An 18,157-nucleotide genomic window follows, 5' to 3' on the forward strand; every position below is an offset into this window, starting at 1 on the left:
TTGCATCAGGTGGCCAAAGTATTGGAGCTTCAGCATCAGTCCTTGCAATGAATATTCAGGGTTGATTTCCCTTAGGATTGATTAGTTTGATCTTCTTGCTGTCCAAAGGACTCAAGAGTCTTCTCCAGCACAATTCGAAACCAGCCTTTGGTGCTCAGCCTTCTTTATGGTCCAACTCTCACATCCGTACATGGCTACTGGAAAAACCGTAGCCTTGACTAGATAGATGGACCTTTGTTGGCAAAGTGATGTCTCTTCCTGATATCATTTTAATATGTATTTATTTGGCTGTGCTAGGTCTTAGTTGCATCACTCCAGATCTTGGATCTTCTCTGGCAGCATGCAGAATCTTTAGTGTCAGCATGTGAACTCTTAGTCACAGCATGTGGGATCTAGATCCCTGATCTGGGATTTAACCTGGGCCCCCTGCATTGGGAGCAGGGAGTTTTACCCACTGGGCCACCAGGGAAGTCCCAAGAAGGGACTGTTACTAATCCCCATTTTCAGATGGGACAATTCCTAGCCTGGGGCTGGGGACCACCTGCTGCTCTTCTGGTAGCAGAAGTTCCTTCCCAAGTAATGTCCCTGTTAGGGGGGGGGGTGTGGGGGAGAAGCAGAAGCTTTTCTGCTCAGACTGGGGACCCCCGGGGGCTACAGGTCCACTGTTGCCCACAGCTTCCAAGGGCTCAGGCACGTTCTCAGCGGCTTGCGACGAGCCATGGTGACTGTGAACTTGAAGGGGGCAGGGCAATGACGGCAAGAAACAGGCCGCTCTGAGCCAGGCGGGCGCTGGATGCCGTGGGTAATTTCTCCGTTCTCATCACAATTCAGTTCACGGGAGACACCCGGAATGTCTTTACCCATCACAGATGGTTTGAGGAGATGATAAATTAACATCGTTTAAAGGGAGGCCTGGCTGAAATGGTTAAATGGTAACGTCTTCTTTGCTGGCTCTAAAGAAAAAGAGCCCCCGAGTCCATAAAGAAGACAAACGGTAAACAAAACCGCCTATCCCTCTTGACAGATTCCAGGACGAGTATCACTCACACACCCTTCTGCAGAGAAAGGGGAGAAACTCATCTCGTCTGACTTTGTATAGGAAAACAGCCCAGGCCATAATGAGGCCTTCCCAGGGCTGTGAAATCGCGCTGAATGGCAGAGAGTGCAGCCGCCTGCTCCCTGGGCATGTTGACTACAGCCCTTTGTATGCACTAGCGCTGCCAGCCCCCCATCTGGTTCCAAACTAGGGGAGGGGAGAAAGAACCCAACAAACTTGTTGCTACGAAACTTCCCTTGGGGGGATGGCATAATGATGCTTGGGATGGAATGCCCTTGCTCCAAGCTGTTCTTGTCTGGGTCCACCCCTGCTCTCAACTGAACAAGGTCAGGCGTCAGCCCATCACCCGCAGTGTATGGGTGGCCTCAGGCCCATGCTCGGGGCTCCTCCCAGTCCCTGGGAAGTCCGGGCTCAAGGGGCCCCCATGACTATTTCCAGGCACCCTTAGGTCAACAGCCGAGTTGAGTCAAGAGGCACTGCTGGCTGTCCCATTTCCCCCATGAAATGCATTTGAGACAGCAAAGAAGTACAGCTTTCACCTCAGGGCTACAATCTACATGATTCTAGAAGTCTCTGACAGTGAACCATCAGGGATCAAAATACTGGGATCAAATGCTGCCACCAAAGGAACCATTTCCTTAAACCATCCAGCCCTGGGAAGACAAGACAGTGGAATTCTCCGAAGGTGATGACAAAGACCCCTGTCTGAAGATCTCGAGGGTACACATTCCCCTGCCAGCTTCTGAACTATAGCTGGTTCCCCACAAATCCCAGGGTCTTTATGAGTGGGGGGAACTGTGGACTCCAAGTTCCCACATCTCTAAGGGGGTGACATCAGGAAAAAAAAGAGCTAAGAGGAAAGATGGGGAACTTTCAAAAGATGCCTTTCCTCAGAGTGAAATGGCAGGACCTTTCAGGTCACATTCTTCTTCTCGCCAATCAGAGACGATATCTTCAACGTGTTGTCTCTTCTCACCAATCATGAAGCAGAGCCCTTCAGGAAATGCTCTTCCTCACCAATCAGGAGGCAGGATCCTTGAAACACTGTCCTCCCCTGCTAATCAGGAGGCACTGACAGTCTCACTTCTCCTAACACATTTCCCCAGAAGGATAAGCAAGTATTCTTTTGAGCAGATTCCATCCTTACATTTTTTTCCTCTTCCATGGTCCTTCTCTCAGAGTTAACATCAAAGTGGTTGCTGTCCAGGGCTGGGAGGAAGGACAAAGTCACCCAGGCTAGCCAGAGCATTTGAAAGAAGCCAGGACCCCACCCTCGCCTGCCTGAACCTGTTCCTCCTAGAAACCAGCACAGGAAGCCTGTAGTTCCACACCACTGAACCAGAGTGGCAGAGCCCCAGAGGATGGTCTGCAGGCTCCCAGGACCCTGTGGCCTTCTGAGATCTCACTCTGAGCATTGTCAGGCCACACTCGGCCCTCGGCCCTCCCCACAGCAACAGAGGAAAGGGAGGGGATGCAGATGGCAAGATGACCAAGGCCTTGCTCCTTCCTGACTCTCCAGGGGACATGCCTTTCCTTCTCTGACAGCTGAAACTGGCACTACAGGAAGTGACCACTGCCCTTCCAAACAGAGCCCAGATCTCATTCACGGGCACAGGACTGCCCACCTGACTGGCCCCCGTTGAGAAAATTTTTTTGGCCAAATCTCCAAGAAATCTATGTGCAGCCAGTTGTTTATAAGACCTCAACTTCAATTTCTTCTGTAGAAAAAAGACAACAAAACACTTGGGCACAAGGCACTGGCCACTTTCCAACTACCTCCTCTGAAAACCCAAAGCCCTCCTTCCCTGGTGCCCCTGCCTTCCTGCTACTGTGGATATTTCTTGGGTCCGTTTTCCCAGGTCATCTTTCTCAATTTCTGGTCAAACTCTCCTGGGGCTTTCTCACCTGGATCGGTTGTTTTTAACATGGAAAACAGCCCAGCTACCTTAATGCTTAAATTTCTCTCAGCAACCACCAGAGGCAGCCTTAGGTCCACAGAACTGGAAAGAGACCTTGTGTGAGGGAAGCCACCCTGTTCATCTCTGCTCATTTGGAATCTCAGGGACTTCTCTGGGAGAAGACAGACTGGGAATCTGTTTTTTAGAGAAAAGCTTTCTGCACCAGTAGGGCAGGCTGCATGGGCCCCACACTCAGAAGGGCACAAGCTAGGCTGAAACTCTGCTTGCCATTTTGAAATTCTTAGCAATTGCTGAACAAGAAGAAGTCCCATATTTTCATTTTGCACCGGGGCCCACAAATTATGTAATCAGTACTGCACACAAGTGCCCAACATCTGGTGGATTTCCTGTTAAGAAGATGATACTCTGGCTTCATCCAGGGCTAAGCAGTAGCCATAGAAGGACTCCTCTGCTGCAGCTCCTCATCCAGGCCTAGGTTGGCTTGGGTCTCTCCTGCCTCAGGGTCTTTACAGGCCCTTGTGAGGATCCCAGCCACACTGGCTTGTGGCCCAAGAGCCCTCAGAGATGAACATCTTCCCAGGAAGTCAGGCTCTCGGCAAGCAGTGTCCCTAGGCCCCGAGTTTTGGACCCAGAGGGCCTTGGTTCCTGGAATTCCCAAAAACAAATGCATGTGGCAGGGTGGGGAGGAGGAGGGGAGCACTTCTCCCCTCCCCCATTGTCACTAAATTCCCTGGCATTTCATCAACTCCTTGGAGTCATCTGATCACGGCTTCATTTTTGTTAGTGGGAGAAAACAAACAGCAGAAAGTTAAAACATTACAGCTTGCTTCAAGGAACGAAAATAGAGACCACCGTCTCCGTTTAATTTTTTGTCCTGAGAAGTGAAACTGTTTGCAGGTGGATTAAATGCTCCTTCTGAACCCCTGCCTCTTACCCCACTTTCCCCCTCCCCAAGTTGCCGACATCTGTGAAGGTGCGCGTCTGTTTGAGTGTTGAGGGCTGGAGGAGGCCGCGAGGGGTGGGGTGGAGGGTGGTGGGCGCACACCTCCAAAGAAATGCATCTGCGAGGTTTTGGTGAAAGAGAGTCCTTTGTGCTGAGAGTAAGCCGGGGGAACATGACCCCCGCCCTGCGGTATGCAGCACACCTGTGCGGACAGAGGGGGCGGGGCGGGGCCGGGAGCCCTGCACCCTCGCGGGGATCACCACCCCCCTTTCTTCTCCCTGAGTCGCGTCTCCACCGCCCCTTTGTTCCGGCTTACACCTCCAAAAGGCGTGCATGCATGCGATGATCTCAGCATGGGGGAGATAGACAGACAGACAGATATAGATAGATAGATAGATAGATATAGGAAGATAGAGGCGGCGCCGGGGCCTCGCCCCGCCTACCTTTGCAGGCCTTGCGGTGGGTGATGGGCTTGCCTAGGTCGCGGTAGTAGCCCTCCTTGCAGTAGTGGCAGTGACGGCCGGCCGTGTTGTGGCGACAGTTAAGGCAGACGCCCCCACTCTTGCGCCCCGACAGCTTGTAAAGCTCCATGTTGAAACGGCACCGCCGGGCATGCAGGTTGCAGTTACAGGCTGTGAGAGGCAGGGACTCCGGTCAGGAGGGGGCCACCGAAGACTCTGAACATCCCCTCCAGTTCCCCCTCCTCCACGGCCCGACCTCAAGCCAGCCCTTCCTCTGGGAGCTTTTCCTAGGCTCCCCTGTTTGCATCCATCAGCCCCTACGGACCACCTGACTGTGCCTGACCCATCGCCAGGCACTTGCTTCCCTCCCCATGGAGATGGTTCAATTTCTGCAAAGGATCACCACCCCCACCCTCTATCTATATCCAGTCAGAGTTGGGAGGTGCAGCTGGCATCCTTCTTGTGCCCAAATCCTGCTTGTTATGGGCTGAACTGTGCCCCTCCCCTGCCCCCCATTCATATGCTGAAGCCCTAACCCCAGAATCTCTAAATGTAACTTGTATTTGGAGACATCCTGGCAGACAGAGGGCTTCCCTGATAGCTCAGTTGGTAAAGAATATGCCTGCAATGCAGGAGACCCCAGTTTGGTTCCTGGGTCGGGAAGATCTGTTGGAGAAGGGATAGGCTACCCAGTCCAGTATTCTTGGGCTTCCCTGGTGGCTCAGCTGGTAAAAAAGAATCTGCCCGCAATGTGGGAGGGAGACCTGGGTTCGATCCCTAGGTTGGGAAAATCCCCTGGAGAAAGGAAAGACTACCCACTACAGTATTCTGACCTGGAGAATCCCATGGACAGTATAGTCAGACACCACTGAATGACTTTTACTTCACTGGCAGACAGAGGACCTACCCTAGAGATGGGGTCCTCTCTCGTTTCAATGAGGACACTAGTGTGGGCCCTAGTCCAAGCACTGGTGTCCTCTTTTTATAGAGAGGAAGTCTGGACACCCAGAGAGGTGGCAGGGGTGCAAGTCAAGGAGAGAGGTCTCAGGAGAAAGCAGACCTGCCCAAACTTTGATCCTGACTCCAGCCTCCAAATTATGAGAATACATGTGTTGGTTTAAGCGTCCCAGCGGGAGGCATTTTATCACCGCAGCCCAAGCAGATGCACGTACTGCTTCTGAGCATCACTTCTACCCGTGCACACTCCGCACGTCCTTGCGCTCCAGACACTGGCCTGGACTCTCCTTTTCCCCACCTCCTCCTGCACCATCTCCCCTCCTGCCATCAACTTGCAGAACTTCCTCCCACAGCGTGGTGGCCACACTCCTGGCAGCCGGGTCCTCCAGACAGGCCCTCAGCATCCCGCCCCTGGCCTTCACAATTCTGCCTAATCCTGTTTCCCTCTGCCTGTTCCCCACACTAGTGTTCCTGTGGACTTTTCCCCTCCACTCTGATGCTCTCCCGGGTCTGCCTGGTTCACCCCTCACAGCAGTGACCGCCTCTGTGCTCCTGATCCGCAAATCCACATTTCCGGCTTCCGCTTCAAGGTCTTCTTGTGGACCCAGAGGCGCTTCCCCCAGACCCATTCACTGCTCTCCATCCATCAGATCTCAGACACCGCCCTCCCCCAACCCCCGCCCCACTGAGCCCTCCAGGCTCCCAACACTATAACCGGGACAGGAGTTCTGAGCCCCTGTCTGAGGATGTCCAGCACCTACTTGAAATTTTTCAGTGGCTCCCCACTGAATAAAATCAAAATCATTTAACACTGCCTCCAGGGCTCTGTATAAACTGGTCCAGCTCCTCTCTCCCACTGTAGCTCTGCTCAGCCCCCTCTCCTCTTAGGCTTCAGCTGTGTCAAACCCTTGCAGTTTCTGGAGCAGGCCACATATGAGGACCCCTCACCCGTCCCCTCTGTGGGGACAGGCATGTGCTGCTCCTTCCCTCCTAGGACTCTCTGCTCTCAAGCCCCCTTCTCATCTGACTGCCTCCTTCCATCAGCCCTTTCTTGGTTTCAATGTCACTTCCAGGCCCATCTTCACCTTCCGCCCGCCCAGCTTACACACAAAGGATCTGAGCTCCCCAGGCACCCAGGAGGGCCCCCCAACTCAGCATTCCTTATGTTACCCTGTGACACTGTTACCTGTTTCTTCTTTAGGCTTCTAACTCGGGGTTATCTCCAGCTTAAATCTGGCCTAATCTTGCACACTCTACAATGCAACTTGCTTTTGCTTTTGTGATAAGCTTGTTTTAAATAGCTTTTTTTGTTGTTTTCCCTGACTGCACCACGTGGCATGTGGGATCTTAGTCCCCTGATCAGGGATTGAACCCGTGCCCCTTGCATTGGAAGCAGAGTCTTAACCACTGGACCACCAGGAAAGTTCTAAATCACCTTCTATGTAATTGTTAAATATATATTTAATACCAGACACTTGAAAAACAAAAGCAGAAAGGTTAAAAAAACACACGCACACACACTCAAATTTCCACCAACTGCTGTTAATATCGGGGCTTTCCCTGCAGGCTTTAATTAACATTTACTCAGCTGTGGAGCTCTTTCTTTCTGACAGACATGGATCATCCATGTACCTCTCACTTCCTAGGTATTTTCGCATGATGATGAATATTTTTTAATGTCAGATAACGTGAATACACGAAATGGGCTCCTTGGAAACAGAAGTTCATGCAGTGAAAAGCTGGGCCTTGGGACTTCCCTGGTGGTCCAGCAGTTAAGACTCTGCCCTCCAATGCAGGGGGTGTGGGTTCAAGCCTTTGTTGAGGAAGATCCCACATGCCACGAGGTGTGGCCAAAAATTCAAAATAAAAAGCAGAGCCTTCCCGGGTTGGGCAGTTATTTCCAGTTTCTCACTATTATAAACAATACAGGGGTAACCACCTTTGAACACACATATGTGTACTCTGCTCTGAGGACTGTCATACAGTAAATTTCTCGGGGCAGAATTGCTATGTTAAATTTTGGTGTTTTTAGCTCAAGATCCCAAATGCCAAATTGCCCTCAAGAAAGGCTGTCCTGGTTTACTCTCCCACTAGCAGGATGTGAAAGCTCCTACTTCCTATTCTCCATACTGCTGAAAAGAAAAACAATATGCATTTGGTATCAGCATTCCTTTTTTTTTTTTTTAACCTTTGCCAATTCATCTGGAAAACACACAATTTTAATTTGTATGTCTTTGATGACCAGTGAGGTTGGACATTTCTCCATGTGTTTGTTTTTCTATTTATATTTCTTTTTTTGGATATGCACTGCCTGTTCATGTCATTTGCCCAGTTTTCAAATAAGGTGGGTTTTTTTTTTCTGATGACATCTACTGTATTTGTATGTTTTATATACCAGTTGCAAATATTTTTACCAGTTTCTTATTCACATACTACTTTGGTGATTTAAAAATTTTTGCCTCTTTCATTTTTCTCTCTGATGTTATGATAAACTTCTTTAAATATTCTTCCTAGAGTCACTCTCCAAATGACACACTATTTACAAGTAGAGATGGATGTAGGGCTTTAGAGGACGTGCTGTGTGTGATACAAGAGAAAAGACCTCAGCTTAAGCCTGAAGTCTGGAAGAGCATCCAGAAGCCAAATTAGGCCAAAGAATGACTCCCAAGAGCTTTACAAGTCTCCCCTCATCACTTCCAGCCCTCAGGGCTGAGTTCAACTAGATACAAAGAAACCTCCTCAGCCATGCCCTGCCCAGGAGCACAGGGCATGATACAAGTTCACAGTCCCTGGGGACTCACTCAGCCAGACTTGGGGAGAGGGTGCTGCTCTGAGGGGTTAAGCAAACTACCAGACTAGGACCACCGAGCCAGGAAATGGGGGCCCAGGACTAGAGCCCAGGTCTCGGTTCCTGGCCAATTGCCCCAAAGGAAAGGACCCAGGTCCCCGGAAGGAACAGCTCGCCCTAGACCAAGGATCAGAATTCAGATCTTTTCTACTTGGACAGAAGTCACAGGGCCTGACATAGGGATCTAGAAGGATCTCCAGGGTGACACTTCCTCAGGCCTCTGGGCTAGGAGAAAGGCCTCAGGAGCAGCATCTTCTGGTCCATCTCAGAGGCAGATGCTAAGCTGGTATTTACATCTGCAAAGTCAGCCCATCTGTCCCCCGTGACCTCCTGGGAGCTCAGCACCCCACTTCCCCACTCCAAGGGAAACCTCTGGCTGGTATCGCTCTACTTTCCACGCACCTTCCACCAACCGAAGCTCTTCTCAAACAACTGGTCACACAAAAGAAAGCTCAGAGACTGAACATCAAAAGGCAGGGCTCCCCTGCCCCCCACCCTGTCCCCCCTCCTCCTGGAGCTGTCAGGGGACATCAGTGACCATTGCCCACACTCAGGCTTCTGCAACGCATTTTACGGCTTGTTTTCTTTTCTCTTTGTTTTATTTTCTCTGCACAAATGGAAAAATGCGTCGGGCCAAGCAGCTCACATCTGGAGCCCTCGGCTGTACACAGGGATGTCACCCGGCTCCCAGCCTGTCTCCTGCCCCTTCCTTGGAAAGACACCTTAATCCCTCACGCCTTCCTGTTTATCTTCTGCCTCTCTTGGAGGCAAAAATATTGGGTATTAGTTCTGTTATCAGATTTCAAGGCGGGAAGGAAAGGGGAGGTTTGTGAGAATGGAGAGGTCAGCCTGGGAGACCAGGGAGGGCAGAGGGCAGCACAGCTTAGAGGAGCACCGCTGCACCCTGACCAGGGGGACCCCTGGGACCAAAAGACCAGCCACCCAAGGGAGCTGGTCTGGCCTGCACCCCAAGCACCATGCCTCCTTCAGTTGTTGTGTGGACACTGCCAAGGACACTTCACAGACAGTTGCATTTCAGACCCAGAGGCATGACATGGGGACATTGGGAAAGAGGAAGGAGGAAGCAAGCTCCTCACCCACCACCCAGCAGGGAAAGGGGTTCAGGAGATGGGGTCCCATTTTCCTCTCCTATCGAAAGGTCCTCTAAGCCTCTTCACACATACCTGTCACCACCACTCCTTAAGCTTCTATGAACTTCTCCCACCAACCTGGACTGTCCAACCCCTCACCACCTCCAGGTGGTTCAATCAACACACAGGTAGGTGCTCCAGCTTTGTGCCACGTCCAGTGCCACAGGCCCTGAGGGAGACAGGGGCTCCTGGTATCATAGATGGATGGGGCAGATGAGCAAGTTCTTACATTAAGTGGGACAAATGCTCCCCTCAGTGGGGATGGTTCCTGGAGGCTGAGGACAGTGTTCACCCTTATATCTTCCAGCCCACAGCAGACCTCGATATGCTTTCATTGTACAAATGAGAGAAAGAGAGAGCAAAAATAAGAAAGCACGAGGGAAGATGAATGGATGGATGGATGGACGGATGGACGGATGGATGGGTGGGTGGCTGAGTAGATGGACACATGGATGATGGATGGGCTGGTGGGTGGGTGGGTAGGTGGATGGATGGATGATGGGTGAATGAATGGATGAGTGTATGGGTAGATGGGTAAGTGGGTGGATATATGGATGGGTGGGTGGATGAGTAGAAAGATTAGGTAGGTAGATAGGTAGAAATATAGGATAAGTGGGGGACTGACACCCTCCACCAAGGCATAGCCTTGTGGCATTTGTGATATTTCTTGTGGCTTTGAACTCCTTTAAACTTGTCCTCCTGCTTTAACTCATTGATTTAGCTCCTGTCTGCTCAAGTGGACTGCAGTGCTCCAAGGAGAAGAACCCACATTAGGATGCTCTGGACTCCTTCTGGGACCCCAAGGAAGGCCTAGTAAGACCTCACACACCATGGCAACTGAATCCGCCCCTGTTGGTTTGATAACAAACCCATTGGTTTGTTGGTTTTACCAGTCACAGGAGCTGGCCCTCTCCTGAAAGGTGTGATGTGCTAACCCCAGTCCCCCCAGGGCTCTCCCAGGCCCTGGGAAAACCCAGCACATGTTGCTAAGCTGGATCCTGGCCCTGTCTCTCAGAGACTCAGGTCCTGGCTCCCCTGAATGCCATGTGGCTCAGGGGAGCTCGTGGAACAGGGTGGGCCTTGTTCAATGGGTCCCCTCAGAGCTCGGAACACAGGGTCCTCCCCACCTTCCCCGCACACAGGATCCATCCTAACATTTTCCCCTTCCAGGTCAGCACTTCTGAGAAAAGTTGCCCGGGTTAGTCTGGCAGCACAGCAGGGCACTCTGGACTCAGGTATCTGCAACTGAACTGCCCCAAATAACCGGCTCCTGTGTGTTCCACCCGCAGGCTGAGGGCTTTGTATGCAGGAAACAGTGCCTAGCCCTGGGCTGCCTGAGTGCCCATGGAAGCACAGTTCTCAGACCTGCCATGAGACCCCTCACTCATTACTGGTGAGACCAGCCCCTAACTGTCTGATCCAGCTGTCCCTCCATCAGTGGACCATTCCATGAGGAAAATGGAGCTAAGGGCAGTCACCACTTTCACTGGTTAAGCCTCTTTCTGATTAAAGATTTCAATGTTACTATCATTTTAGACCTGTTGTTTAAGTCACCTGCTTCAAATTCGAACATCTCAGGTGTCTCTCTAGCTCAGCTGAGCGCCTGACACTTTTAAGCAACTTGCTGTCAAGATTTCAACAACTTAAATGGAATGGACACATTTCCACATGTCCAGGCTACCGGGGCAGGTGGGACACAGTGGGCACTTACAGGGTTGGAGGGGGAAGGGGCTGCCTCCATCACCAGTTCCTTTGCTAATTTGGTCTGTGGCTGCCAGGTGAGGCCCACAAGACCTACTAAGTGACACACGAAATGTCCAGAACATTCCATGTAGGGGATTAGAGCGGTGGTTCTCAACCACGGGCCATTCTGTCCCCCAGCAGACGTTGGACAACATTACTACAGACATTTTTGGATGTCACAACTGCCAAAGGAGCTGCTATCAGCATCTTGAGGACAGACACCAAAGTCCTACCCAGCACAGAGCAGACACAGCCAAGTCATACCACCCCAAATGCTAATACTGCCAAGTGTGAGAAAGCCTGGGTTACAGAAATGGTGAATCCCTCAGCCCAAGGGTAGGGGAAGCTTTACATCCTTGGCTGCTGCCTGACACAGCAAACTCTGCAGCTTCAAATACCACCCAGAGAGCGGCAGCCGTTTCTTCCTTCAACAAATGCCAACTGAAGCCTTTAAAAGGACCAGATTGTGGTGTGAGCAGACAAGACAGAGATCTGCCTCAGGGCACTTCTATCTCAGAAGAGAGCCAGACAGCAGTCTGGTAACCACACTGTAGACCTGGAATTTCCCACTGTGCCTAGAGCTATGGGAGCTTCAAGGCTGGCTCAGTGGTAAAGAATCCACCTGCCACTGCAGGAGATGCGGGTTCGATCCCTGGGTCAGGAAGATCCCCTGGAGGAGGAAATGGCAACCCACTCCAGTATTTTTGCCTGGAGAATCCCATGGACAGAGGAGCCTGGCGCGCTGCAGTCAAAAAGGTCACAGTCAGACAGAACTGAGTACGCATGCTAGAGCTATGGGGGTATACTGATGCTCAGGGAGGCCCTTCTGCTGAGACCAGATAGAGACAGCAGGGTCTGAAAAAAAAAAAAAAATCAGAGGACAGATCAGTGTTCTTGCCGTGGCTGCAGATGGAACCCCATGCGTAACCTGTTCAAATGCAGATTCTGATTCAGAAGGGCCAGAGGGGCCTGGGAGTCTACATCTCTAACAGCTACCCCCATGCCCCCACCCCGGGCACTGCTGCTACTGGTCCACAGACCAGCAGCAAAGGTTAGTGGAGTTAGAACTAAATTGAAAAGAAATCGGTTGGAATAGAAGCCACTCTGGAGAGACAGCCCATGGGGAGGCAAAGGTGGCGTCTGCAATGGAGCCGTGGGGGGAGGTCTGCTTTCAGAAGAAACTTCTGAAACGACTGGTTCAGAATAACAAAAATATTTGAGAGTTATTTTTAAGAATTTGGGGTAGTTTGTACTTCCTTTTATTTAGTCTTTTGCTACTCTACTTGGTATACTGTTTATTTAGAAATCATTTGACCCTTTTTTATAAATGTTAAGTATTCCGCCCCCAGGGGTGGATTCTTGGAGCCCAGTTCCAGCTTCTCCAAGATGACCAGGCTGAGCTGTCATGGCTCCCCACACACCTGGCTCCCGCCAGCACCTGTGGACACTGTGCTGGGCCCTCCAAGGGCTTCGTCCTGGACAGGGGCTGAGGCACAACCCACCCAAGCATTTCTGGGGCCCCCACCCCTTTGTGTCTACAGCTGAGCTGGGCATAAGAAAAATGATCACTGGCATACGTCAATTTGCAAACTCGAGACTGTAGGTTTCGTTTTTACTAATGGCAAATCTGGTAGCCCATAGATTTATTTACTCACTCAGTTGGTATTTCCTGGGCACCTACTACATGCCAAGCTCCAGGCAAGGGGCTGGGATAGCACAGTAGGCAGGACAAATGTGGTCCCTACCCTGGCAGAGTCTTCGGGGATACCTGGTATATGAAAAAGTCTGGTCAATGCTGCTGTCAGCTCACTCCTGAGGACTACCCCTTCCCCCTGAATACAGGGCTTAAAGCTTGTCACCTGGACATCAGCTGCCAATGCAACACGGTGGTGCCCAGCTGGGGTGAGCCAAAGAGGCGGTGCAGCTGCTAAGAGACTAGAAGCATCTCATGGGAGCCATTTGGTTCCAGCCAAGGCTCGGGGGCTTGCAGTCATTTGCAGAGTGTGTTGCGTTGTGTCCAAGTGTCAGCTTCAATCTGAACTACTGTTGAACGCACCACCTAGACACAGCCAGGAGGACTGCACAACTCGCTTGACTGGAAGAAAAGCTAACAGTCCAGGCTGGGTATGACAGTGCCCAGCTGAGCTAAGGATTGGTCCATGGGGTTCCAGGGGCTTCCCAGAAAGAAGATGTGATGCCTAAAGACATGAGACCGGACCACCAATGACACCCCCCACCAGACACTGCACACTTCTGCACGAGGGCTTGTCCCTCTCTTCATTCAATAAATATTAACAGAGCCCCTCAGATATGCCAGCCTCTGAGTTGGGAAGCAAACCTGGAATGGGATTGATCCTGCTACACTTTGCTTGTTCAAGACTATATATGGTCCCCTTCCTTCTCTTGAGGTTTGCTTTTCAATTCAAGGAGCCACTAAACCCCTGCCAAGAACCCAGCATGGGATGGTTCTCAAACGTGAATGCATAAATGAGTGCGCAGAACCACCAGGAGCGCCTGCCAAAACAGAGGCAGCTGAACCCCACACCCAGGACCTGTTCAGTAGGCTGCAGGCGGGGCATGACCACCTGTGCTGCTAACACCACCCCAGGTGATGCTGACGCTGCCCGTCCCAGGGGCCACACCATGAGGACCACTGGCTCAGAACATGCAGAGGCAAAAAAAGATGTGTGAAGGCAAAGAAAGGACCTAGAACCTCACATTTGAGTGGAGTCATGATCGTTGCTGTTGTTACTGTTGTTTAGCCACTAAGTCGTGTCCGATTCTTTGAGACCCCATGGACAGTAGCCCACCAGGGTCCTCTGTCCATGGAATTCTGCAGGCAAGAATACTGGAGTGGGTTGCCATTTCCTCCTCCAGGGGATCTTCCCAACCCAGAGATTGAACCTGCATCTCCTGCAGTGGCAGGTGAACTCTTTACCACTGTGCCATTATGATTAAGTAAAGTCAAAGTGGCACACAACTAATACAACATCATAAGGCTGCAGAGACGAGAGGCAAGAGAACTGGAGCTGATTTGGGAGAGCGGGGACCTAAGTGCTAGTCCTGGCTCTGCGGCTCACCCCAGTGTCCATCATTGGAAAGCCCTCGGCCTCTCTGAGCCTCTGTGTTCTCATCAGAAAAATAAGGACATTGGGTCTGATGATCTCCGAGTTCTTTCCCAGCCCTGAAAGTCTATGACAAAGGGACACCAAAACTCCTGGAGGTTAAGGGGCAGGTTCTACCTGGCAGGGATGCTTCTAGGAGTTCAGGAGGAGTGTGCTCTAGCTGCAAACAAGCCACAGGGGTGGGACTGAGTGGGTCAGGTGTCAGGAAGACCATTTTCAGCCTGCAGGTAGGTCAGAGATAGGGCACAATGGTACCATGGCTCTGAGGGGACTCCTGCAGACCGTGACCTTGATCTTGTGGAGGTGATGGGGCGTTCACCACGGGAGCAGCCTCAGAAGGGGAGTAGTCGACAAGAATGGTAACCACCTGCTTCATAAGGGCGGACTTGCCAGGGCTCTGGGCAGAGAAAACCATGCTGAAGGAGAAGGTCGTTGGGTGGAGAGTTGATGCAGGAATCTTGGTGAAAGGATTTCCAAGAGGGCTGTCAGCAGTGAGGAACCGTGGGTGGGGGGGCCCAAGAACCCCCTTGAAGCTGAGTTCTCATAGCGGGGAGTCCACTGAGCTTTCTGGAAATCTCTTTGACACCTTCTCTTAGGAGACAGAAGGCCTGCCAAGCCACAAAGCTTTTCTTTTCTTTTTTTTTAAGCTCCAACTTGAAAACAAAATCTCTGACCCCAGACCTGTGCTTTATCTCTGATATCAGAAACAGAATGGACAACAGGTGGATCAAGGTGTAAGAAAAAAGAAAAAAAGGAAAAAAAAAAAAAAAAAACTAGAAAATGCTTTCAAAACCTTCCCCAGTGTCCCATCCTGGAGGCTGGAGTTCCCAGCGGCCAAGGCGGGCTTTAGATGGTTCCTGATAAAGTCCCGGGAGAGAAGTGGCCTGTGTTTGTCGAAGGCTTAGAGAGCTTTAGCCGCGTCTGCACACAAAGGGGCCCTCTGTCAACAGTCCTTCAGGCCACTAATAGGGCTGAACAAACACCAGGGTAACAAGCTCTTCACACCTGTGGGGCTTGGGAAAGGCCGGGGCCCCTTTGTCAAGACAGAGTACAAAAGAGCTCTCTCCCCCACCCAGCCAGACCCTCCTGGGCTTCTGAAGCAGGGCCTGGGGTGGGGTGGGGGGGTGGTGCAGACATCTGAGCTCTGCAAGCAGAAATGTGAACTCCATTCGCGCAGGGAGACAGTGGATTAACGCGATTCCCGCGCACAGGCAGACAGAGAGCGGACCGGAGGGGGCCTTTCGAGGGCTGGGCTGGGGCCACGGCGGCGGGATGCGGGGTGGCAGGGTGAGAGACCGAGTGGCTTTCTCCCCCGAGGTCTGTGAGGGCGACTGGCCCCTCCCCAGGGGACCGCACAGAACCATCCCTCGAATGGGCTTGACCTCCCCGTCACTTTTTCCACTGACTTTTTTTTCTCTGTAAACATCGGACCTTTTTCTTTCCCCTGCCCTTTTTTGGCTGCTGCACCTCCCCCGAAGGCTTTGAAACGATCCTTCCTAACGTCTCCCAGGCTTTTTTTTTTTGCTGCCGAGGAATAACTCAGGGCTCCTGCCGCACAAACATCCTCCTCTCGGAAATGCCGGGGAGGCTTCAGTGAGCCCTGAGGAGCCGTCTCAGTTCTTGGTCTGCAGCTTCAGTTCCTCACACCCTCACTTCCCAGGACCCCACCCAGGCCCCTCCCTCGGGGACCTCAGCCCGGGCCACTTGTGTTCTTCCCAACTCCAGTCGGGCCCCCCACCCCGATTCCCTCTTCTAACCCTCCTCTCACCTTGTCACTACCCTGTTCTGGAACCTTCCTCGGCCACCCACTGACTACAAGATGCCAACTCCCCTGCCCTCAAGGGTATTAATTTCAAAAGAGAGGTCCGGAGCCTAGGAGTCTTGCTTCTCGCTTATAACAGGACCCACTCTGTGTGAACACCCCTGCCCACCCCCAGTCATGTCCAATAGGAAAATGGCACGCCATCCTCCAAGGGCAAAAACAGCACCTTGGGCTGCTGGGGGCTTCCAACTTTTTCTAGTTTACCGTCTTGTCACAGAAGAAAGGAGAAAAAATGAGGCTCCGACGGGCAGAGAGACCTTGCCAAGGACCTGGAACTTGTTAGGGAGCTCTTTCCAGACCTCCAGCATAGTGAGGTGGCACGGCCGTGGGCAGGAAGAAGCTCGATAAACCCCGTGGTTGCTGGAATTCACTTCCCAAGGCCAAGAGTTTTCAAAGGCGAAGAGATTGTCTGAGCAAAACTGCCCCCACCCCCCAAGCGATGCTGTTTCCTCCCAGCCTCTCCACCCTGCCCAGATGCCTTGTCTAGCAGCAGGGGGCTGCCTTCCAGCCTCCGCTCCCCAGAGGTGGCGCACACGGTCCCCAGGCTTTATTAACAGACACAGGAGAGCTGATTTGCCAGTTGGCCAAGTCTGGCCCCTGGCTCCCCCGCCACCGGAGTCATTTCCCATCTGTAACGGGTCCCGTAGCCGAGTCTGGCACATGCCAGGCGGCAGCCTCCAGCGGCAGTGGGAGAGGCTGGCCGTGAGGCGCTTTAATGACTTGCAGCCAATTCTGTTCCCCTGACACCAGGCAGGAAAACATGCGACATGCAATTCCCCAGATACCTTGCCCCACGGGGCCACGACCCTGTGCTTCTCTGCTGGACCAGTTAATTGAATTCCACTTTGCAGATAACTTTGACGTGGGCTGGAAGCCTGGAGACCAGTCTTGGCTGCACCCTACACTGCTCCGGGGGATGCGACCCCGCACGCAGGACCATGAGAGCCCAAGACACAGAGGTTCTGGCTCATGGACAGGGCCAGGCTGAAGCTGAGGTCCCCACAGACCCTTACCTGGTCAACACCAACGTGCCTTCTGGTTTCCTAATGTGCTCCCAACTAGGGTTGCCAGACTTCACAAATAAAAACACAGGACGCCCAGTTCAGTTGGAATTTCAACAAGCCTTTTTGAGTGAAGGTCTATGCCAAGTACTGCAGGGTGGTCCTATCTCCGTCACCCTCCAGATCCCCATCAAACTTGTGCTTCGCCCAAGATGTGATCTGGTACAACAAGCTTTTATCAAAGGTGGATCTGATCTTCTTGGCACCTGAAAACTCCCAAAGAGGTTAAGAGGGTCCCCCAATTCGTCAGGACCGGGGTGGGGGGTGCGTTCAGGCTTTTCTGAACTTCAAGGGTTGTCTGATTCTCCAGTTCCTGTGTGGTCCGTGCCAGCCTGTCCTGCCCTAATCACTTCCTTTTCTGCATCAGCTCCATAAGAACAGAAATCCCCGGCCTGAGACCATGAAGAGAAGTGAGAGAAGGGAAAGACCCTGCCCATCGGATTGCTACCAACCGGGTTTCTGGGACTCCCTAATCAATAGAAATTGATAAAGAGGCCAGACAAAAAATTCAGGCAAGGATTTACTGGGACTGGAGCTGCAACACAAGGGGCTGAAAACAAGTAACTAGTGCTCTTGTTTGCTCTTTGGGGGGAGCTTGTTCCTTATATGGGGTGAGGGTAGGGTGGGTCCAGAGATCAAGCTAGAGCCCCTTTGGTGGATATGAAGGGGGCATGTGCTTTTGCCTCCGGCTTTTCAGAAGTTGCCTCAGAAGTGGCCGTTGGGTTCTTTTGGTCTTTTTGGATCTTCCTGTCCATAAGCTGCACCAACTGCACATACACACAGTTTAGTCCCTTATGATTTCTTTGTATTTTGTTGCTGGAAGAGACATCTGTCCAGGTGCAAGCACTGCAGCAAAGGGTTCCAGGTCCCAGCCTGTCTCGTGATGACCCAAAAAGTGTTTTTGATGGACACCACCACCAATGCTGAACAGACAGGCCACTGCTTTGTCTCCATCAGGCCCTCTAGGGATCTGGTGGTTCCCAGCATGCCCCAGTATCAGATGCAAACAGCCCCCATGGAATCTTACCACCTTCCAGGAAAAAACAAGAGGAGGAAGGCAGTTATGATCA

The 18,157-nt window shown here is 51.9% G+C and overlaps 1 protein-coding gene across 5 annotated transcripts in view; it reads right to left on the reverse strand.

The window, feature by feature from the left end:
- The window catches only part of NTN1 (netrin 1), a 202,091-nt gene that overhangs the window by 60,994 nt on the left and 122,940 nt on the right, over positions 1-18,157 (reverse strand). For all 5 annotated transcript variants that reach the window (XM_086358893.1, XM_086358892.1, XM_086358894.1 and 2 more), the window contains exon 3: positions 4,363-4,551. In XM_086358893.1, the coding sequence (XP_086215019.1) occupies positions 4,363-4,551 (189 nt within the window). The remainder of the gene's footprint in view (positions 1-4,362; positions 4,552-18,157) is intronic.

This window comes from Bos grunniens, chromosome 19, assembly GCF_055505025.1.
Source record: "Bos grunniens cultivar Pamir isolate PY7600 chromosome 19, Bosgru_T2T1.0, whole genome shotgun sequence".
Classification (NCBI taxonomy): Eukaryota; Metazoa; Chordata; class Mammalia; order Artiodactyla; family Bovidae; genus Bos; species Bos grunniens.